At 41.7% G+C, this 24,157-nt stretch overlaps 2 protein-coding genes across 5 annotated transcripts in view; both read right to left on the bottom strand.

Annotated features, from left to right (window-relative positions):
• dmrt1 (doublesex and mab-3 related transcription factor 1) overlaps window positions 1-10,403 on the bottom strand; it is a gene marked incomplete at both ends in the record, with an annotated part of 30,896 nt that extends 20,493 nt beyond the window's left edge. The window contains 3 exons of the mRNA XM_080433510.1: window positions 4,444-4,601; window positions 8,304-8,487; window positions 10,197-10,403. Of these exons, the coding sequence (XP_080289636.1) occupies window positions 4,444-4,601; window positions 8,304-8,487; window positions 10,197-10,403 (549 nt within the window). The remainder of the gene's footprint in view (window positions 1-4,443; window positions 4,602-8,303; window positions 8,488-10,196) is intronic.
• Window positions 10,404-15,164: 4,761 nt separating this feature from the next.
• The window catches only part of kank1a (KN motif and ankyrin repeat domains 1a), an 81,496-nt gene continuing 72,503 nt past the window's right edge, over window positions 15,165-24,157 (bottom strand). For all 4 annotated transcript variants that reach the window (XM_080432234.1, XM_080432233.1, XM_080432232.1 and 1 more), the window contains 5 exons: window positions 22,831-23,050; window positions 19,188-19,330; window positions 17,050-17,250; window positions 16,317-16,415; window positions 15,165-16,148 (listed from right to left, as the gene is read on the bottom strand). In XM_080432234.1, coding sequence (XP_080288360.1) covers window positions 16,086-16,148; window positions 16,317-16,415; window positions 17,050-17,250; window positions 19,188-19,330; window positions 22,831-23,050 — 726 coding nt within the window. In that variant the 3' untranslated portion in view covers window positions 15,165-16,085. The remainder of the gene's footprint in view (window positions 16,149-16,316; window positions 16,416-17,049; window positions 17,251-19,187; window positions 19,331-22,830; window positions 23,051-24,157) is intronic.

The following is a 24,157-nucleotide window of genomic DNA, read 5'->3' as shown; positions in this document are numbered from 1 at the left end:
GAGAGCCCAGGACGGGGGAGAGAGGGCGGGAGATGGCCCCAAGCTGATAAAGACCACACTGTTTCCTCTGGAGTGGGGGGGGGGGTGTTTTGTAGCAGTGCAGAGAAGTGATTTAAGTCAGTGGTTTTCAAACGCTATCATGGGAAGGAACCCCAAATTAATATGTATTTGGCCGCGGACCCCCATCTGAAAATATTTGGGCCAGGGACCCCCATACAAGATTTGTGTTTTTAAAAAGTTTCGAAGATATTCCAACTTTTTTCAGGATTTTTGAAAATAGCAGATCTACAAGCTCACAACGCCTGTATACGGGGTCAAATTGGTTAAACTGATTTTTGATGTTACCTCATTTTGCTGGGGACCCCCTTCAACCGCCTGGGGGTCCCCGTAACCCCACTTTGAGAACCATTGATTTAAGCGCTGTTAAAGGCGCATTCATTTCTGGATTCGGTGCAAGTGTTTGCACGGGTTTGAACTTGGATATCACAGCCAAATCCTGGGTGTTAATTCAAATCTGAGAATCCATTTCTATACTCTCTCGTGGCACTAAAACCAGGAGGCACTAAAGCTAGGAGGGTAACCATTATTTTATTCATAAACATATAACTTAGAAAAAGTCAAACGAGGCAACCTAAAAATAAACAAGATACCTACCACGGCTGAATTTGAATAATGGGGAACCGCTTCGCTCTCTCAACCTGACAAGTTCGCCAAAAACATAGCAGCCTGTTCATAATTCATAGAGGAGGATGGCTAAATTATGCTAAATGCGCTAACTGATTAGCATTAATGCACTCTCTCTCTCTGCGATGAGCGTCGAGGCATAACGGTTTGTGCCGCTGTCGACAGACAATACCATTAACCTTTGCAATTCAGGTCTGAGCTGCACGTTGGCAGGTTAGCGGAGGCAGTGACCCCAGACCTGGATGTTGCTACTAGGGGGAGTCTGGAGAGTGAGCTGCTGCTACAAAACCCTCATCATGAAAATAAAGCACCTCAACAGAGGGCCCTTGAAGAAATATGGACCTAATTTGCCTCATGCGCAAGCTCATCTCATCTGACACAATAGAGATACATTTAGTTATAAATCAGGGAGCATATAAATACGTGTGTGTGTGTGTGTGTGTGTGTGTGTGTGTGTGTGTGTGTGTGTGTGTGTGTGTGTGTGTGTGTGTGTGTGTGTGTGTGTGTGTGTGTTGTGGGAGGTTAGGCTAGATGGAAGCTCCCACATCATTTCCAGCCTATATGTGTCATAATGGTAATTCTAAGGTGATAGCTTTAAAGGTGTTGTGGTGTTATGAGTTCAACCTCTTTTTTATTGTCATATGAAAACTGAGAATAAACAGTATATTTCTTTAAACTCACACTAGATTCACAGAGGAAATACCGTCTCTTTATATCCACATACGTCAGGACAATATCTTTGTCAGTGAATGATGTTAAAGCTCCAGTGTACATTTTTCATCACTGGCAATTTATCTGGAATTAATGCTACCTTGGTGTTGCCCACGGTAAGACAAACTATTGGGCAGCTGGCATTTAATGTCAGGTATATAGTTACAAGTTACAGTGGAAAAGGTTTGTTCACCAGCTGAGACTTGCTTACTACACCCATAATTACTGTGTTAGGCCAAATAGCCAACCTGCCTTTGTCAATGCCATGGTAGTGTTAGCTCGTCAACGCTAATGTTAGCTACATGGCCTGGATTTGATATGGGCAGGTGTTTCACAAACACTGTAATGTGCCTTCCAAGTCCTCCAACTGTGACTCAATGTGTCATAAAGGTCGAGCTGGCGGGCTTTACATTGATGTGACAACTCTGTGGTTAAGTAAGCAGCACTGTATTTAACCCATTGAGACCGGGAAAGAATCTGTGTTGTTTTTTATATTTCTTTGGCTATTCAAAAATAGCAGATACACAAGCTCGTAGCGCGGCACCGAGTGCCGTGCTACGAGCTTGTAGATCTGCTATTTTTGAAAAATTGTGAAAATGTGTGCAAATCTTAGATTTTTGGGCGGTGTAGCCGCCCCTATAAGTGGGGTTGGGACACCTCATTCTCTGTACTGTGATTGGCTCATTAGTACACCCCTAGCTGTACTGTGATTGGCTGACTCTATTCAGCACTGTGATTGGCTAGCGAGACACATGATGACATTAATAACCTATAAATAGGGCTATGCACTTCAAAAAATCATTTTTTTTTAAAAGTGAGCTTCCATCACTATGATGACCACTGTGATGACCACACCGCCCACTTCACACTGGGTGTGATTTTTTTACATACATACATACATTTTTAGAATTGGCCTCAGGTCTGAAAGGGTTAAGATGAGGTATAGCTCAGGAACCCTCGCACGTACCCTACCAAGACAGGATGAGAGTCCATCACTCTTTTCCAACGCATGGTACCGGCTCAACTCGACTCGACTCATCGACTGTGCTCATTTTTGGTACTATAGGTACTTTGTGTTCCACGGCTGTTAGGACCCCTTCAACGTAGCTGGTGGTCATATGATATCCAACCCTCTACAAAGGAGGAACATTTGGCAACCCTTTTATAAAATAGCCGATCTACAAGCTCACAATGCGTCAAATTGCGACTCTTGATCGCCTGTTTTTTCGAATTGCCGCAAAATAAGTGCTTAAGTGTTTAAACTGTTCCTCATTTTGCTGGGGACCCCCTGTAACCCCCTCAAGGACCCTTGCGGTTCCCCGGACCCCACATTGAGAAGCAGTGATGCTAAAGAACGATGGCGACTTGTCTGGAAATGATCCCTAGTACTTCTCCTATACAGTCCAACAAAAACGTTTTAAGTGAGAAATAGACATGAAGTTGCTCAATATTGATTGATTTCACATTTACAATGGCAAGTTAAAACGTTTGTTAACAATATCTGGGAGCTTCTATTCAGTATAGGGGAGCTTGTTGTGATGCAATGACACTAGTGGCTATTCTCTCAGTAGTGTGCAGTGTTCAAGGTTGTTCTTTATCTTATCTTGTAAACTTTTTGTAGTAAATTATTTTTGCTTGGCTTCCTTCAGACAATGTTTCATGTCACCTTTTTCTATCGCCTCGGAACCTTGACATACCAAAAAAGTATAACTTTTTTTCCAATGGAAAATCAAAAAGGCGAGCGGAGCGGAGTTGGTACGGTGCAGTGGAAAAGTACCAGAAGTTTCTCTCCTTTAACATTAGAGGCTCAAATAGAGAAGCATCAGTTTCCATTTGTTAAGTCTTTGATGTAAACCGTATAAAACGCCAGACATCGTCGGACAACGTCTATTAGGCCACTCATCCGGTGAACTGTGATTCCCAGGGAGAAGGACTGCCTTGAGAAATCCTACCAATACAGGTCACTTTAAGCAAAAGTTAACTAAGTCCCACTTTCTTGAACAAAACCAATGTCATATGGCTCCCCAGGATATGTGATATACTGTATGATAAATGAAACTCTGACCAGATTAAAATACAGTATTGGTTAGGTTGTGTCGGTTTGCCAGAGTGCTGGCCATCTAAATCAGCTGCTTGGACAGGTTTGAGGGAACGGACAGTGGTACAGGTACCAAGCTGCAGCTCCAGTCTGATGTAATACAACAATGTCAAACTGATATCGAATTGTATCCCAGCTTAAAAGCAGATACACGCCATTCTCCACCCCCGGCGTTGCTTTGTTCATCCAGTGGCTTGGAACGGTTGCAGAATCATCATCTCCTGAAGCAATAAGCCAAGTAAAACACAGACCCTTTGCAGCGAACGAGCGGGTCCAGCATCAACAACTACCAAAACTTCACAATTCACAATACCAACACAGCACCATTCTGCCAGGAGGATGGCGAGAGAGTACGAGTTAATGTATGAACACACCGTTTAACCCTTTAAGACCAGGAACGCATCTGTGTCTTTCTTTGGATTTCTTTGGCTATTCAAAAATAGCAGATCTACAAGCTCATATGAGCTTGTATATCTGCTATTTTTTTTAAATAGTGAAAATGTGTGCTTTTTTCTTTTTTTTTAAAGCAACATTTGTTAACTCTGTTACAACTTTTGGGGGTCCCTGGAACAAAATATTTTGAGATGGGCACAGCCAAATACATTTAAAAAAAAAAACTGTTAGGATTTAGAAGACATTTGGAGAATCCCCAGAAGCAAATATTTGAGTTCCAAATGTTTGCTTTAAAATACACATATATTTAAAAATGTAGACACATTTTTAAGTTTTTTTTTTTTTTAATAGCAGATATACAAGCTCATAGCGCGGCACCGAGTGCCGCGCTATGAGCTTGTAGATCTGCTATTTTTGAATAGCCAAAGAAGTCAAAAAATTACACAGGTTTGTTCCCGGTCGGTGAAACGCCCACCATTTGACTCGAAAAATGATTTCAAACGGATGAATGTGTGACCCATATTTTTGATAATCCACTGTCTTGTTTGTGGTTATACCTGGTACTGCTGGTAGTTGTAGAGGTTGCCATAGTAGCTAGGGTAGCGGGAAGGCTGGTAGAAGTTGTAGTAGGAGGTGTCCATCGGCAGGTCAGCGGAATCAGCCTGACCCTGGCCTCTGAAAGAGGGGCTGGAGGTCAGGGCGGAGCGGCTTCCTCCTGGACGCAAGACAACAACTTATTAGCAACACAATGGTCTTCTTATAACCCATTAAGACCGCATCTGTGTCATTTTAGATTTCTTTGGCTATTCAAAAATAGCAGATATACAAGCTCGGGGCACCGAGTGCCGCGCTATGAGCTTGTAGATCTGCTATTTTTGAAAGATCTTGAAAATGTGTGCAAATCTTTGAATATATATATATGTTTTAAAGCGAACATTTTTAATTCCGATCTGTGCTTCTGGGGGTCCCTGGAGCAACATATTTTGAGATGGGGGTCCGTGGCCAAATACATATAATTTTGGGGGTCCTTGACATGGAAACGTTGGAGCACCACTGATATAGCAACATACGTTTTTTTCAAAAAAACTGTTTGTAGATTATTCATTCAAAGATTTGCACAACTTTTCAGGATTTTAAATAAATAGCAGATCTACAAGCTCATAGCGCGGCACTCGGTGCCGCGCTATGAGCTTGTATATCTGCTATTTTTGAAGAGCCAAAGAAATCTAAAGTGACACAGATGTGTTCTCGGATTTACTGGGTTAAGTCCCTTTCACTTTCCAAGAGACATGATGGTGTATATAAGCTACAATAAAACAGACTGGTTTATTCAAATAGTATATGAATGTTATGCATGACATTTCTACCATCACATAAACCCTATATATACTATGACCGGAGTCCCCAGGGGTCTATACTAGGCCCCCTCTTGTTTTCGCTCTACATTAAATATCTTCGCCGGAAATAGCCAATCTAAAAGCTCACAACGCACCGCTTTGCAACGTGTTGCGAGCTTGTAGAGATCTGCTATTTTCGCAGAATGTTCGCCCCCAGAAAAAGGGATGCTATAGGGGTCACGTGGTCAAAGTATGTTCTTATGTTAGGTTTGCCATGTGGGACTTCCTGATTGCCACGAGATATTTCACACTTTCCCTACACACATCATTTCCAAAGTGTGCTCAAACTCTACCAGCCCACTTAACTCTCTATTGATGCTTTGACTGTCAATTCAATGTAGAAAGAAATCCTGGGTGGGAAAAAAAACAGGGAACGTCTCAAACTATTGGCAACAGCACCATCTAGAGATGATGAGAGAGGATTGTGGCAGATCACCGGACCCTCACTGCATCACACATCATCGCACTGAAGAAATGTCAAATGTCCTACTGTAACTCTGGACAAAACCCTGCCATTCAAATCGATATTCATCATCCGTGGGACTTTCCGCACATCAACACGACTACATTTTACTCAGACAGGCACCCTGATCTTTTTTCCATCTTAACCCTTTAAGACAGGGAACGCATCTGAGTCATTTTTTAGATATCTTTGGCTGTCCAAAAATAGCAGATATACAAGCTCATAGCGCGGCACCGAGTGCCGCGCTAAGAGCTTGTAGATCTGCTATATATTTTTTTTTATCGTGAAAATGTGAGCAAATCTTTGAATATATATTTTTTAAAGCTAACATTTTAACTCAAATCTTTGCTTCTGGGGATTCTACAAATGTCTTCTAAATCCTAACAGTTTTTTTAAATCATGTCGCTATATCAGTGGTTCTCAAACTTTTTGTGTCAACGACCCCCAAAATTATATGTATTTGGCCGCAGATCTCAAAATATGCTGTTCCAGGGACCCCCCAGAAGCAAAGATTTTAGTTAAAAATGTTTTTATTCAAAGATTTCTGAAAGATTTCAAAAATATCAGATCTACAAGCTCGTAGAATGGCTAAATAAAATCAAAAAATGACACAGATTCTTTCCCGGTCCAAACGGACTAACAGAGATAACAAGGGCTCAATGGGACAGAAAGATAATGAAAGCTGCTGTCCTCATTCTGCCCTCTGTCATCGCTGAGTGCTTGACTCCCCTCGTCCCACATTGTTTGTTACAAGAGATCTCGAGGACTTTCTAATTTGTAACAAATTCAGGTATCGCCGAGTGGGTCAACTCCCCTCCGTCCTGTCCTCTGCTCTCTTTGTAACCAAAGCACACACACACACACACACACACACGCAAATTTGGAGAAGTACATGGGCAACCTTGACCGGGTCGGTATTCAAGCTCCTGGCGTCGCTATCAGAACACAAAGAAGTCGAGAGAACAGCCTTGTCTCTAAACTCCATCCTCTCTGCCAACTGCCTCTCCTTTCTCTTCCATTCCTGGACGCCCGGTACACGCCACGGTAAAACATTACATTGTGAACAAAGCTCTAAGCCAGGGGTCTTCAACAGGGGGTCCGGGACCCCTTCAGGGGTCCTCAGAGTTACTGCAGGGGGGCCCACCAAATGTTTGTGTGATAGGAACGTTTTTTTTTTTTTTTTACATTAAACCACCCTTGAACCCTAGAATTCCTTTTCTGAGGGGAACGTTAGCCGAAAATAGCAGATCTACAAACTTTGAAGATGCCCCACAAGCAAACGATTTAACAACATGAACCCTTGCGTCCCAATTCTGGGCATGTCATAATAGGCAAACATTTTGACAAAAATCGCATTGTGAGCTTGTAGATCAGTTATTCAGTTATTTAGTGAAGAGGGGGGAAAAAGGAGGGGGCAATGTACAGCCTCGGGCAAATATAGGGTTTAGTGGTGAAGCAATTATCATTAATACACGGCAATGTTCATCTTGTTTGACTGTTCAACAGGATTCATCTGAGGAAAGGGGAACTTGCCGATATTTCATATGAATCCAGTTGTTCTATTGCGACGATGTGAAAATCATATCATATCATAACACATAATGCTTGGAAATAAACTGTCCAAACACAGTTTTATGCAAGCTGAAGGTGGTGGGACAACTGTCTGAGATAATGATGTGGGGTGATCATAAGGTGATGAAGTAAGTTAGTGGTTCTCAACCAGTGGTCCGGGGACCACCAGTGGTCCTTGAGGGGCTTCCAGGGGGTCCCCAGCCAAATGAATAGTTAGAAACCAAATTGACCCCTTATGTGTCTGTAACTCTGAGAGTGTACAAATGGAACCCTAACGGGTCCATTTGGTTCCATTTGTACACTCTCAGAGTTAAATGAACACTAATGATGATGATACAGGGTAGATTGGGACCCCGCAAGAAATCAAAATGGTTGAGTCCTTGGCATATCTTTTCAAATGGGGGTCCGTGGGCTATTTTGTGTCAATTTGGGGGTCCTTGACGCGATAAAGGTTGAAAACCACTGAAGTAAGTGACTGAGACTGACTGACTGACTATTTCTCTCAGTGAGTGAGCATTTTAGTGAGTGAGTGAGTGAGTGAGTGAGTGAGTGAGTGAGTGAGCGAGCATTTTAGTGAGTGAGTGAGTGAGTGAGCATTTTAGTGAGTGAGTGAGTGAGTATTTTAGTGAGTGAGTGAGTGAGTGAGTGAGTGAGTGAGTGAGTGAGCATTTTAGTGAGTGAGTGAGTGAGTGAGTATTTTAGTGAGTGAGTGAGCATTTTAGTGAGTGAGTGAGTGAGTGAGTGAGTGAGTGAGCATTTTAGTGAGTGAGTGAGTGAGTGAGTGAGTGAGTGAGTGAGTGAGTGAGTGAGTGAGTGAGTGAGTGAGTGAGTGAGTGAGTGAGCATTTTAGTGAGTGAGTGAGTGAGTGAGTGAGTGAGTGAGTGAGTGAGCATTTTAGTGAGTGAGTGAGTGAGTGAGTGAGTGAGTGAGTGAGTATTTTAGTGAGTGAGTGAGTGAGTGAGTGAGTGAGTGAGTGAGTGCTCACCGGAGACAGAGGGAGGGGAGCTGGTGGTGCTGGAGATGGTGGGGGTTGCTGGGTGGTGGTGTCCCACCCCAGAGAACAGGCAGTTGGCCACTTCATTCTTGACATTCACGTCAGATCCAGCCAGGACCACGGGGCTGAAGAAGCCCATCTCCTCCTCCTGAACCTGCTGTCGGCGGAGGGCAACCTGGCATGATGGAGTTCAAGAAAGACCACATACACCCTTTAGAGCAGCTTTACCAGTGTTTTACATGTCAACATGCTCATACATGTACAGTGTAGCTCATACATTGGCTATTTTTTCTTAGCTTGAATGGACGTCTCTCCTCATTTACTGTGATGTAGTAACATATCCCATACAGGTCCTGGCTGTAGTAACATATTTTGTCAATTTACTTTGTATTTGGTTTTGTTTGGTTCTTTTTGGCTCTTGTATAACCCCTCCCTTTTTAAAATATCTCTCAACAATTCAGGTGACATTACCCCTGCACCATGATGGAAAAAATAAATAAAACAATAAACCATGATGGATGGCTCATATGGGCCATGTCTGACACAAAGTTACATGTCGTCTTCCAATAAACGTGTCTGTCATCAGAGAAACTGACACTGTGGACTAAGAAATGTGTCTGACTGGGGGGCAGTGGTAGGAAAAGTACTCACATTTTTAAACTAGAAATACGTCACAAGCAAAAGTCCGGAATTCAAAATTTACTTGAGTAAAAGTACAAAAGTATTGCTATCAAAATGTACTTAAAGTACCAAAAGTAGAAAGTACTCATTGTGCAGAATGAAAGTAGCCTACTATGGGTAAATGCACTTAGTTACTTTCCACCACTGCTGGGGGTGGGGGGTAAAGCTGCTACTACAAAGTATCTGTCCACATTATCTAAACAAGATGTATCAAATTCAACTGTCAATTGTTTGTTTATAAACTAAGCATTGAGCTTGGAACACTGTCTATTACAATCAATTGATCAACAATCCGTGGTTTACGATACAAGTGAGTTGTTTATAAACGAACGTTGCTAACGTTAGCTACCATTATATATATTATTCCTAGTCGTTTTCAAGCATTACGTCATGTTACTGCTTACAGGCCACACAGGAGGACGTGAATATCACAAATGGATACATAGACTGACTCAAGGTATAAGTGAACTACTACACCAAAGCAGTTTGAAAACTTCACGCGTTTGGATTGCAATTTAGCATGGAAATCTGATAAATGCAAACTGGCAATTGTAATTCCCCAAAGGTCATTGTAGGAAAAGCAAGTGTACTAGTAGCCCTGAAACATGACTCTCGTATCATGACTGTCATGGATGAACTTCAGCCTGGTGTTTGCACTTTCTCCATTTACAGCCCGTACATCTACTTAAACGTTCAAATTTCAAATATAAAGTGCTTACTCTATGGTCACGGATGTTAAAATACTTTACGGGCCCTCAGAAGTACCTGTATCTTCCGTATTGTTCAATGAAAATAATTTTAATCCGATCGGTGGCTATTTTTTCATAGGGTTATAATGTATCAGAGTGCAATACACCTCCCAACCGATAGGGTCACGTAGTTGAAAGCTCATTGAGGCAATACGAAACAAATGGCCACCGATCGGATTAAAATACTTTTTATTGAACAATACGGCAGATACGGGTACTTCTGAGGACCCGTATATAATAGTAACATCCGTGGCCATGGGATAAGCACTTTCATATTTTAAATCCGAACCTTTATGGAGATGTACGGGCGGCCGTAAATGGAGAAAATGCAAACACCAAGTTGAAGTTCATCCATGACGGTCGTAAAAGACGACCGTCGTGTGATCCATGGCTAGTGTACGTAGTAACAAAGCAGTGAAAGTACCAACAAATAAAGTAACAGGTGTTTGTTTACCTGTGCGGCCATCACTCTCTGTCTCTCTGAGATCAGCTTGCACTTGTTGCAGGCACATTCTTTCCAGTTGCAGAAGCGCTTGTGTCCCTTCAGCAGAGACACGAAGCCGTGGTTCCTGCAGCGAGAACACTTGGGCATTCTGGGGGTCTTCATCTGGCCTCCTGGATGAGCATCCATGGTGGGCTTCTCTTCTTTGCTCATCATCATCGTTAGATTCGTTACTGGCACACTTTTTGACTGATAAATGCTTGATCCTGGGTCCGTGATCACTGACAGACAGACAGCTTAGAGGTCTTAAGTTGCCACTGGTCAAGTAGATGTGATTGTGAGTTGTTGGTGTCTCAGCTACCCTCTATGATCTGGCAAAGCCACACACACACACACACCATGCGTAGGAGCTGGTGTGGGTGTGTCGCCTCTCTGGCAGTGAGCAGGACACAGGTTGAGGGAAATATTACTTCTTTAATCCGTGTTTCTCAGTGGTGGAAAAAGTTCTCAATTTACTGCAATGTAGAAATACTCTGTTACAACTTAAGTACAGTAGTTGAGTAAATGTACTTAGTTACTTTACACCACTGGAAATATACTTCTAATCAGTGTTTCTAGATGGGGGGAAAATGTGTAGAAAATGATGAGCTATGTTAAAAAGTTTTTCACTATATATCTCCAATATCCAATATCGCAAGTTTAACTGAACAAATAAGGTGTCTAGACCTATGTTTTGGGGGTCAAGGATCCTAATGAAACTATTTTTAAAGTGATAACATGTACCTGTGGCATGCTGGTGTGCAAATCAGTACTGCCATTACAATGTAATCACAATTGATACTAATTATTATTATGCCAACATGTTTTGCCATCTACAAAATAATTGCTTACCAATAGTGTTCTTCACCCATGTGTTCATAAAGGTGTCTACCAACACCTCACAATTAGTTCCAACCGAAATCCTCAGTGGGAGACAATCAAAGTTGGGTATACCCATGGAGGGCCTGGGCGTAAAACTGTAGAAATACAAATTGGCCAATATGAGCTTGTGGGATGTCTATTTAGGGGTTTGTGGGGGTGCTGAATCCATTCCAACTATTCGTTTTTAGTAAGACTGACCCCTGGCCATATAATCGGTCATGCCTACTTTTTAGGCCGGCCTGGGATATCAATAAATGTCTTCCAATAAGTCATGCAACCTTTGCTTATTAGCGTCATTTGCATACTGTACATTATGTCAAAATTGTTGCTCCTGTCTGTGCAGGTCACCGCTCACTGTGAAGAGGGCACGTGGGCGACCGGTGAGCGTTACTGGTCAATGGCTTCTTTCAGATTGATCTCTGACCCTGATCGAGCAACAATCAGTACCGGAGCAAACAGGGACCTGTAATCCTTCAATTCCACCACCTGGTCAGCCCGCTTGTGCTGCTAAACTTTTCCTGCACTCTTCCACATCCTCACACTCTTCCACTTCTTCTGTGGCAGAGGGAGGTCGACTGGAGCCAGTCACAACATGGGATGTCCCAGTCCCACTCGCCACCAAGAGACCTGGACCCAGCCAACGATGAAGGTTGTCTGTCAAGCACTTTCATTCAATCACCGGTCTCCAGAATCTCCAATTATCCCAGAACTTCAGGACTTTTGAGCCACACTGGCATTGATGGACTGTAACCATGGACATTTACTTGAGTAGTGTACTCAAGTACATTTTTGGAGTGTTTTTTGTTTTTATTTGCAAGCACTTTACTTTCACTCCAATACATTTCTAATAGAAATGTTGTACTTTTGACTCATTTACATTTCTAGGAAGGGACTCTTGGGACCCAATTATCCAAAAATACATTGTGACTGAACAACTTATGCCCTTTTTCAATTTGAGTGAAAATAGCCGATCTGATCTGCTATTTTCACTATTTCTGTAAATTTAGTTTTGTTAAAACATTTTGGGGAGATGTTCTAGATGTAAATACAGCCATGCATTGTTATTAAAAAGAGAATGTATTTTGTAATTTGTACTTTTGCGAGTTAGATTTTTAGGTTAAGATCTTATCGGACACCACTGCGACATGGGTCCTAGACAACCAGTCACCCTTTCCTTTGAGTAGTATTTTTCAGTAATGCTTTCATTTTTGTTTTAAATAAACTTCAATATAGTCATGTTATTTTGTACAGAAAGTATGCTTTCATCTTTTGTTTGTAAATGGTAATGTGAAAATTGTAACAGTTCTGTAAATAGTGTTATATTGTACTTTTATTTCTTAGTTTAATCTTGTTTTATACATTAAATATGATTTGTCTTATCTTATACAGTTAAAGTTTGTTATAGCTTGTGTAATAAATAATGCATTTTATATGATAATCATATATCAAGCTTCAGCTCTTTATTTTCTTCTCTTTGGCTTTACTGTGACATACAGTATAAGCTATTGTAAAGCTCTCCATTCCAGTAACTGAAGATTGGCAATATCAAGTGTAGAAAATGTCTGTCTGAGATTTAGAAAAGTTTTATTTCAGGCTTGAGGTTTGACTGATGACAAAACAACTGTTATCCGTACTGCCTTTATGCAGGCCTGGGTATGGGAGGGAAATCGTAGACTAGTGGCAGTGGTGGAAAAAGTACTCACAATTTTTACTTAAGTAAAAGTATCAATACTGCAATGTATACGTTGCAAGTAAAAGTCTGGAATTCCAAATATACTTGAGTAAAAGTATTGTGCACGCATTGTGAGCTTGTAGATCGGCTATTTTTAAATGACCGAAATGTATACAGGGTATATTGATGTCAGTTCTAGCTGACTGTACTCCCTTTATGACACCTGAAGAACATACTGAAGGAAACCAAAGGCAAGTTTCACTCACGCTGTCATTTCCATGGAAGGAATTCAGTTAAGAGGGTTTATCAAAGGAAGAGAGAGATTTTGAAGTTGTGTTGACTGTGTTTGTCCATACAATGATGCAGATGAGAAAAATCCTTCCCGTTTCCATTGCCTGCAGGTACGTTTGAACATACTGTACACCAGTGTTTCTCAAACTGTTGCATGTCAAGGACCCCCAAAATGATGTTTTTTTTTATTGCTGCGGACCCCCTGCCTAAAAAAAAAGGGTTTGTGCCAGGATTTTTTCAAAAATAGCAGATCTACAAGCTCATAGCGTGGCACAGAGTGCCGCGCTATGAGCTTGTATATCTGCTATTTTTGAAAAGCTAAAAAGTAACTAGTTTTGCTGGGGACCCCCCGGTACCCCTCCAAGGACCCCTGGGGGTCCCCGGACCCCACTTTGAGAACCAATGCTGTACACAAGCATTGTCTCTGTTAGGTCGGTATACATTACCCTGAAAGCAACAGAAACATTTACAGTTATAGCTGTTGGTGGCAGTTGGTCATTTAAAGGAGGAATAAGAAGGAGGAAGAGGAGAAAGATCTATGTAATAATACTAAAAAAGTTATATTGGTAGACTAATTCTATTTATAGTTAGGTGTGTGTGTGTGTGTGTGTGTGTGTGTGTGTGTGTGTGTGTGTGTGTGTGTGTGTGTGTGTGTGTGTGTGTGTGTGTGTGTAATCTGCTGTAATAGCACATTAACAATAAATGTGTACGGTGAACGAATGCGGTTTTTAATTTATTGAATGGTCTGAAACCAAATTAATCTCAACACATGTCAGTTAATTCAGCTGAGTGGATTTACATGCACAGGAGGAAGTGGCGTGCGACATACAGGCACCCAGTTAAAACCACAGCGAGAGAGAGAGGGAGATGGAAAGAAGTTACCAATTAAAAAGCTTGCTTTTACATGCCCCTGAATCAACCAATGGAGACAAATAACTGCTATGCACCATTGATGCTCCTGATAACAACTGCAGGCTGGTGTGTGTGTGTAACTCAACGAAACAGCAACACTGCCTTTAACTGCCTCTATTACTTCAGCATGTTGTGATAATGACGGATTATGATAAGATAACGAAGTCACGCAATGATTTAACTATTCTATTAGTCCGACTCCTTTCCTATCCCAGTGATATGGAGCTGTGGAGTACAACAAAGGAGAGCACGAGGCCACATTATACAAGTAGATTCCTACTGTATATTAATAGAATGGGTAAAATGTGAAAATGCAGAATAAAAATAAAATATCAGATGGTTTCATGGTAAACGTAAGGCACTTTTCACAGTGTGTATGACAAGAAGCACTAGCAGCACTCACTTGTAAAATCAGTCAGCATTTGAAAAATACTAGTTCACACCAACAGAGGGAGCTGATCTGAAGTGAATGGTAGATGAGAGTTGATCACTGACTCTGAGACAAGGGATGTTAATGCCATAGTAAAAGGTTGAAGAGAACATGTACGTATATATGAATGAATTTCAAGTTTTGGTACCCCATCGCTTTGAGTTTTTTATGATTATTGTCTGGAACAAGAGCGCTTGAGCTTCCCGCAACAAAGCACCAATGGAGGCATTTGAAGCAGAATCTGGACAGAATGAGTCCTGTGGTATGAGCTGCGATGCTTTTCTGCAGATTTAAAGGCATCAGTGACATGTATCTCAAGTTCACAAATTCAGTCTCCTGCATTATCATAGAGTATTGGTTCCCCAGTTTGTAAATGTTGAGAGAGAATTGATCTTGTTCAATAAATTTACAATTTTATTGCAATACCATGTTACCCGATTGGTGAAAAAGGGTCCTACAAAGAAAATACCTCTGGCTTCTATTCCCATCGTAGTGAAGGCCAAAAGAGGGAACTAAAGAGGGAATGAATACTATTTAATCAAGCGCCTGGCAGATTATTTAAATTTTTGAAAGACTCAATACTTAATCACATTTTAAAGCAAGAGCTTTACAAGTTAACCATCTTTCTCCTGGATTTGGTTGCTACTTTGATGAATTTCAATATGAAATAGTCTTGAAATGTAATGAGGAAATTGAACATGTAAAATAAAACACTTTTTTTTTATCATGAAGACCACACATTCATTAATTTAATTGTTTATTGACGTAAATTGTTATATGGCAAAGTCTCAGGCACTTCAATTCTCAATTTAAATGAAAGTAAGTACCTTGTTGAATACTAGTGGAGGACAGGACAGCTTACCGTGTATCATACAATGAACATGACAGAAAGAAACTGGACACAGGACAAAAAAAAAAGTAGAATCTCTAATTGACCACAGTATATACAATGAAATACATTTATTATTTGCATTAAAAACTATACCTCGATAAATATATAATAACTTCATGTATCGTTAAGTAGTAATAGGAAATATTTCAAAATACTGTGATTGTTTTTAAATAGATACAAAGGATTTGTATAAAAGTAGAATTTCTCCAGTCTAGGTCACATCTATTCATTGATGCATTCATCTGCCATGGGTTGGTGCACTTAATATAGCCTATAGGCCCGATATATACAGGGAACATGTATTCTAGCTTGTGGGTGGATGTAACTTCTATTAACAGTTTTTCGCCTGTGATAAACATAATGCTGATAGTGATGTCGGTGAAGATGATAGGTGCTGGTGCTTTTATCAACACTGAGCTCACTGGGAATTTAAAGAAACAATCGCTTTGTAGTCAAATCGCCATTTTTGGAATAAATGGCGTGGGTGCTTGAGTCTGCCTCCATGGCAGTCTTGATGCTGGTGGATGTCCATACACTCTCGCTATTTCAGGTAGATGACGATGAGATTTCAGGCACCAGCTGGTTACATTCATTTGCGAAAGGGCACTTTGGGCTTGTCATTGAGGTGAATGTGCATATGAAAAATTATTCCAGAAACCTCCTTGGTTGGTTGGTTTAGTTGGTTGGTGCCTGGGATTGGACCCCTCATCCAGCTGTGGGTAAGGCATCCTTGAATGTGAACCAATAGCAGCGCAGGGTTTTTGTGGGAAGAAGTAGGAACCTTTAATCAAACATGCCCCTCCTAGTTGGACTGGGGGACATCTTTCTGCTGAGCCGAGGTGTCCCCTAAAACACACACACACACACACACACACACACACACACACACACACACACACACACACACACACACACACACACACACACACACAATATATTGTAAGTAAAATAAGAGAATTATAAAGAAATCTAAATAATTTAAAGACTGTTAAGGGTGAAAGTTGCGGAACCCACCGGTGACTGGGCTTTGGAGAAGTTGACATGTGCATAAAGCAACACCGCAATGTCTTTGTGTCCCGCTTCCAGAGCTATGGACAAGGCATTGCTCTCATCCTGAAAAAAAGCAAGAAGTAAAATCAATGAAAAGGAAGAGGGGAAGAGAGGAAGAAAGGAAAAAAAGGAAGGTAGAGGTCTACGACAAAGACTTGTAAAGCTATTTTTGAAAAGTCTTGACAATTTGTGCAAATCCTTGAATATATATATTTTTAAAGCGAACATTTTTAAACTCTGTTACAACTTTCTGGGGGTCCCTGGAACAAAATATTTTGAGATGGGGGTCCACGGCCAAAAAAAAAAAAGACATTTGCAGAATCCCCAGAACCAAAGATTTGAGTTACAAACGTTCGCTTAAAAAATATATATATTCAAAGATTTGCACACATTTTCACGTTTTTATTTCCAAAAAATAGCAGATCTACAAGCTCATAGCGCGGCACTCGGTGCCGCGCTATGAGCTTGTATATCTGCTATTTTTTAATAGCCAAAGAGATCTAAAAATGACACACGTCACACGTTCCCGGTCTTAATGGGTTAAAGGTAAAAAGAAATGGAGGAGGACAAGAAAGAAAGAAAGATGGATATAATAATACAGCATAAACTACAACAATCTTTTAGAAGAAATGCCGATTCCACAAGCCACGCCGCGCATTAAAAATCCGGGGCACTCTGGACTCTGGCTTCTACTCACGCTGTCGTTCAGGGTGGCGTCGCAGCCAGGCTGCCCCAGCAGCAGCTTGACGATCTCGACGTGGCCGTGCTCGCTGGCGCACATGAGCGCCGTGGAGCCCTCGTCGTCCTGGACGTTGACGTCGGCGCCCTGAGCCAGCAGGGCGCGCACCATGTCCATCCGGCCGTGGCTGACCGCCAGCATCAGCCCCGTCTGACCAGCCTGCCACAGTCGCAGGGACGACAAACATGCGTACACGGTTAGGGTCTGGCTTTTCGTGTGTGTGTGTGTGTGTGTGTGTGTGTGTGTGTGTGTGTGTCAGTGGTGGAAAGTAACTAAGTACATTTACTTAAGTACTGTACTTAAGTACAATTTTGAGGTCTTTGTACTTTACTTGAGTATTTCCAATTTCCAATACTTTTTACTTCTACTCCACTACATCTCAGATTGTACTTTTACTCCACTACAATTATTTGAAAACATTAGTTACTAGTTACTTTTCAGATATAAATTATGATATTATGAAACATACATTAACCACTTTAGCCCCATTTTATACCTAGGCTATTTGAAAATAGCCGATCTACAAGCTTTTCTGCCATTTTCAAATATTTTTTGCACTTTTACTTTTGGTACTTTAAATAAATTTTGATGCCAATACTTTTACTCAAGAACATTTATTCTGGACTTTTACTTGTAACAGAGTATTTCTATATAATTTGCAGCACTGGTACTTTTACTTAAGTAAAGAATTTGAGTACTTTTTCCACCACTTGTGTGTGTGTGTGTGTGTGTGTGTGTGTGTGTGTGTGTGTGTGTGTGTGTGTGTGTGTGTGTGTGTGTGTGTGTGTGTGTGTGTGTGTGTGTGTGTGTGCAGGATCTAGCACCCCTCGTCTGACACCTATCTGTGAGGGTCCACAACCTCTCCCCTGGCAATGAAATTAATGACGTTCATAAAACCCTGGAAAAGACTGACATAATGCTTCTGCCCCCCCCCCCCCCCCCACAGCTCCACAGAGATCCCAGGTCTTTATATCTAGACATAAGACTCTTCATCGATAGTTAATGTTGAAAAAATAGTGTATTCTAGCATGACATTGAACATTTTCTTCGTAGAAACAGGAAATACACTAGTCTACTCTGGAAAAACTCTCAACCAACTTCCATTCTGCTGATGACAAGAGAACCCCTGAAAGAAATCGCTATCGCATAATTTCGGAATACAAATCAACTGTAACATGAGACGGTTTCCGACTCGATACTGCAATAGGCTCCATGCGCAGCAGCCATATTGGAAAGAAATTGGGCCTCTTCCTCACTTCCTTCACAGGTGTTACCAATGATTCTAATGAAGGCTCTGTTCCATTTCGTGTAGCACAGTGGTTCTCAAACCTTTTAAAGGAGAATACCGGACAAATTAAGTGTTGTCTTTGATGTCTCGTGGCTCGTGGCTTTCCAGAACCTGGCAACACGAGTTGCCAGGTTCTGGAAAGAAACAAGCATCCAGTGTTAAATCGTTCGCCATTAACGGTGGCCTCGCAGGAATTTTCAGCGCATGTTTGACTATCATGAGACTCCACAATGACTAGCAGTAGAGACAAAAACAACTTTGCATCGGTTATAATAGACGAATCTCCCTAACACACGCGCTCCCATTATGACAACGGAGGGGGTTTAAAAAATGACGACAGGGGAATCTATGGAAAAAAAGAACGCCACTTTTCACGTCGGTAGGTGAGTAACGAGACATCAAAGACAACACTTAATTTGTCCGGTATTCTCCTTTAATGTCAAGGACCTCCATAACTCTGAGAGTGTACAAATGGAACACTCTCAGAGATTTGTACACTCTCAGAGTTACACACCCGTAAGGGGCCATTTATAACCCCCTCAAGGAACCATGAGGGACCCTGGACCACACTTTGAGACCCACTGGTGTAGCAGAGTGTTTCCAGTGAGCCAACATGCACAATATCAGCACCCTGCCTCTGTTTGACCAGAATGGAACAGAGCCTTCATTAGTATCACCTGTGAAGGAAGTAAGAAGAGGCCCAATTTCTTTCCAATATGGCTGCTGTGCATAGAGCCTATCACCTTCACACCTGTGAGACAGGATATTGGCAGTGAACCCCATGCTGAAGTTTGCCCCGCCCACTCACCTGGCTGGCTCTGGCGTTGACGTCACCCTTGCTGAAGAGCTCCTCCACGATGCGCATGTCCTTGGGAGCCTCTACGGCTGCCAGGGCGGCCAGCATGATGGGCGTGTAGCCCGCCATGTTCTGCTGGTTCACGTTGCACACATCTGGGATGGACACACACACACACACACACACACACACACAAACACACACACACACACACACCACATAAAGCACTTTACAGGTGTTGCCAGGGCATATTCTCTCAAAAGTGGGTGGCGTTCAGTGAGTAGTCCAACACTTCAACAACATGCTGATTAGGGGTGCTATAGTTAATCAAACTAATTGATTTAATAGATTATTAAAAATAATTTAAATAAAAGAATCGATTAATAATAAATCCTTATTTTGGACATTTATAGGTGAAAAGTTTCAAGCTCACAACGCGTCGCAATGCGACACGTAAAATAAAAAGTAATCACTCCCTAAAAAAGAAGAAAATGATGGATAGCTGCAACCCTAACGCTGACGTGTTCCACAAGATTGACTTGTTACCCTGCCCCCCTTGTGTCTCATGTCAGTCACCGACACAATAATGTACAAGAGCGCGGCCTCCTCAGTCAATCACATCCCCTCCCTCGTCAAACAAACATGTATAGAGGGGCTGGGCTGGGTCTGTATTATCCGAACTTCTAAAAAACAAGGCATCCCTCTACAATCTAGAACCTGCTTATTCAGACCTGGAGCTATTACAAAGACACAAGAACGAAAGGAATCTCTCTAGATACAGTGAACTTCAGAGACGTCAGAACATGGTTAGTGATAGGGCCCAAAGTGAGCATGGGGGGTCAACCTGCCAGGGGCGGGAGGGGTGGGTAAGGAACTGGGGGCTGCGGGGAGGACAATGGTTACAATGGGACAAGGGGGTGGATGTGGGAGTCGCAGACTGTCAGACAGCACGGGAACACAATGGCCCGGCGGGACAAAGGGGCTTTCAGTGCAGCGAGTGGCTGGGACCTCATCACAGTCTATTGAGCGTTCAGAGAGAGAGAGAGAGAGAGAGAGAGAGAGAGAGAGAGAGATAGAGAGTGAGAGCAGTGGTGGAAAAAGTACTCACATGTTTTACTTAAGTAAAAGTATCAATATAGCAATGTAGCAATACTCTGTTACAAGTAAAAGTCCGTATTTGCGACGCATTGCGACGCATTGTGAGCTTGTAGATCTGCTATTTTCAAATGGTCTAAATGTATATAGGGCTGAAGTGGTTAATGTATGTTTTGTAATAATACTCACATTCTACAAAGTAACTAAAGTTTTCAAATAATTGTAGTGGAGTAAAAATATAATATTTGCCTCAGAGATGTAGTGGAGTAGAAGTAAAAGTATTGGAAATACTCAAGTAAAGTACAAATACCTCAAAATTGCACTTAAGGTAGGGTAAGTGATTTGCAATTATTCAAATAATTGCAAAATGTGTCTATGTTCCGATAGTGCTCGTTACTATAGAGTGTCCTGTCCATATAAGGAGTCTCCATGTCTCTCCAGCTCTTTATAAAACAGAAAATGCATTTTCGTTTCAGTTTCAGTTTCATTTCCAATTTTATCCAATCAGGATAGAGAACTCAATCAGGATATAGATTAAACAAGTGAAATTGGAAGTGATGACACTAAGAAATGAGCAGGCAAAATTTGAACTGGGACACTATAAAAATGAAGCTTAAAAATTGGTACTTTCTCCTGATTGGCTGAGATTTTGACACCTACCAGAAAATGTATTTTCTGTTTATTAAAGAGCTGGAGGAAACTCCTGTTACTGAACAAACACTCTATAGCAATGATTACTATCAGAATATAGTGCTTTAACCTTTTAACAAAATACTTTTTGTTTTAACCCAAAAATATCACTTAACCTACCTTTAAGTACAGTACTTAAGTAAATGTACTTAGTTACTTTACACCACTGAGTGAGTGAGTGAGTGAGTGAGTGAGTGAGTGAGTGAGTGAGTGAGTGAGTGAGTGAGTGAGTGAGTGAGAGAGAGAGAGAGACACAAATCAGTGAGGAGGGGGGAGGAGGCTCAATGGGAAGAGGGCGAGAAGGATGAGAAATGGCAAGAAGGGTGGAAGAAGCAACAGGGCAGAGGGTGGAGTGAGTGGAAAAGGGGGAATAGTGAAGGGGGAGAGGTGAGCAATGAGTGGCACAGTGGGGGTATGAGCTCTGCTGGTGGTTCACCTCTGAGCTATAGAGCAGAATACAACTTCAGCTCCATCAGGTGTCACACCAGGCTGATTCCATGATCTCAGTGGTTTCACTTTAAACCCATTAAGACCTGAAGCCGATTCTACAAAATGTCTTCTAAATCCCAACAGTTTTCTGAAAAACGTTATGTTTCTATGTCAGTGGTGCTCAGACTTTTTCATGTCAAGGACCCCCAGAATGACATGTATTTGGCCGCGGACCCCCGTCTCAAAATATTGTGTTCCAGGGACCCCCCAGAAGCAAAGATTTGAGTTACAAACGTTCGCTACAAAAAATATATATATTTAATGGTTTGCACACATTTTCACGATTTTTCAAAAATAGCAGATCTACAAGCTCGTAGCGCGGCACTTGTATATCTGCTATTTTTGAATAGCACAAAGTGTAAAATAATGCTTTTTAGATCAGATGTCAAAAACTGGCTGTGGATAGTACGGTTATAGCATTGACATGCCTGATATATGTGCTGCTAAATGATGTCTCACCTGCACGAGACTACACGCACAAAGGTCTATGTTCCATATCCGTTTCTGTTCTATTCCTGCACCTCATGTGTATATCTGCTACTATATCTGCTGCTATTTTAACCTCATGTATACTGTAACTGTATATCAGTTACTATGTACGTTTCTATTTTAACCTCAGTCTCATACCATTGCCATTTTTTTTAATATCTGACCTGCTTGGATGCTTTGAATACCTGACCCGTTTTCCACGTTCTTTCTTTCTTTCTTTCTTTCTTTCTTTCTCTATCCTCCATTTGATTTGATGATGCTCTTTTCATTCTCTATTTGCTCTCTTTCTTTAAATCTTTTTACATTTTCTCTATTCTATCGTTATTACTTATGCTGCTGTATTGTCTGACGGAAGCCGAACCAAAATACGTTTTAGTCTTATGTACCTGTACACAAGATGTAACAATAAAGTACAACCTTGAACCTCCTTCCCTTTCCTGAAAACTACAAATGATGGGAGCTTGTCCGAAAAAAACTATTTCACCCAGTTTTCTCCACCTGTAAGTCTGTGATGTGACAATATAATTGAAGTTACAAGTGGAAAACGAAGCTCTACTTCCTCGTGTGCTCGCAAAGTATTGCGAGCACACGAGGGAACGTAGCTAACTGCAAAATGAATGCGTTTCAAAAGTCGTAGCCGTAGTCACAAATCCTCGTTCATCAAACGTAACTGAAATGTCCCTTTTAGCTCAGGTTATCATTCAGGAAACAAAAAAACACACCCAGTGTGAAGAGAGTGCCTTTGAATTAGTGTAACTGGTTGCATCCTTGTGTTGCAATCAGCTGCAGCTGTTAAGGCTGTGCTTCAAACGGACTGACAGACGGACAGACCCACACACACGGTCAAGTGTAGGAGTGGCTGGCACCACTCAAAAAAACCTGCTCGACTCACCTGCGTCCAGCAGCCTCTTGACCACCTGGAAGTTGGAGTGGGAGACGCTGTAGTGCAGCGCCGTGTTGCCGTTTCCGTCCGCCATGTTGACGATGTGGCGCAGCACGGCCAGCGAGACGGCGCTGAAGCCGTCCAGGTAGTCCTCCACCATGCCCGACACCGCCGCCTTCTGGCTGGACACGCGGAACCACTCGTGCTGCACCGTGTTCAGGCAGGCCCTCTGTGTGGACGGCACACGGAAGGAATATATATATATATATAGGCTCGGTATGGAATAAAACGGCATGGCAGAATTTAGAATACGAAAAAAAAAGACGGATACAAAAAACTCTTTAATGGCATTTCTGCTTAGACTAAAGGGTAGGACGGAGAGCGAAAGGACACACCGGGCATGGAAAGGTAGAAATGCCTCGTGGGTAAAGAACCAACTCTTAACTCGCATTGATTGTGCATGATGGGCTCACCTGGCTACATTTCCTTTTATTTCAACTCGAGCTACGGTGAGATTTTGTTTTTGTTTGTTTGGTGGTCAAGATACATCCAAAAACACAATAAGACAAGATTAACCCATTAAGACCTGAAGCCGATTCTACAAAAGTCTTCTAAATCCCAACAGTATTCTGAAAGACGTATGTTTCTATATCAGTGGTGCTCAAACTTTTTCATGTCAAGGACCCCCAAAATGATATGTATTTGGCCGCCAACCCACATCTCAAAATAGTTTGTTCCAGGGATCCCCAGAAGCAAAGATTTTAGATAAAAAATTATTGCTTTAAAAGAATAATATTCAAAGATTAGCACACATTTTCACAATTTTTCAAAAATAGCCAAAGTGTAAAATAATGCTTTTTAGCTCAAATAAAAAAAAATTACACAAATGCGTTCCAGGTCTTAATCGCTTTTAAAAGCATGGTCAGGGCTCAAACAGAACTGGACACACCCCACAGGACATGTCAAATGTCTTACTGGTCAAATGTCCTTTTATGCTAACCCCGTCCTCTGTTGTTGATGTCCTGGCCAGCACTCTTTTGCACTGAACCAGGCAGCGAGTGCACAGCAGGACCAGACAAGACAGGGGGACAAACATCCCCTGATGGGATTAGAGCTCCAGATTAAAACAAGTGTTGTGCTTGTTCACTCAGAGAAGAAGCCCTTGAGGGGGCTTCAGGAGATGGCCAGCAAAACGAGGAACAGTTTAACTATTTAAGCCCCATTTGATACTTCATAAAATAAATAGCTGATCTACAAGCTCACAACGCACTGCATTGTGACAAACGTGTTATGCTAATGTTTGCCTTTTAATTAATGACCAAAATAGGGACGCCAA

This window comes from Gymnoscopelus braueri (assembly GCF_963280865.1).
Source record: "Gymnoscopelus braueri genome assembly, chromosome: 7".
Lineage (NCBI taxonomy): Eukaryota > Metazoa > Chordata > Actinopteri > Myctophiformes > Myctophidae > Gymnoscopelus > Gymnoscopelus braueri.
Note: the sequence above shows the minus strand (reverse complement) of the source record. Positions and strands in the feature narration are given on the sequence as shown.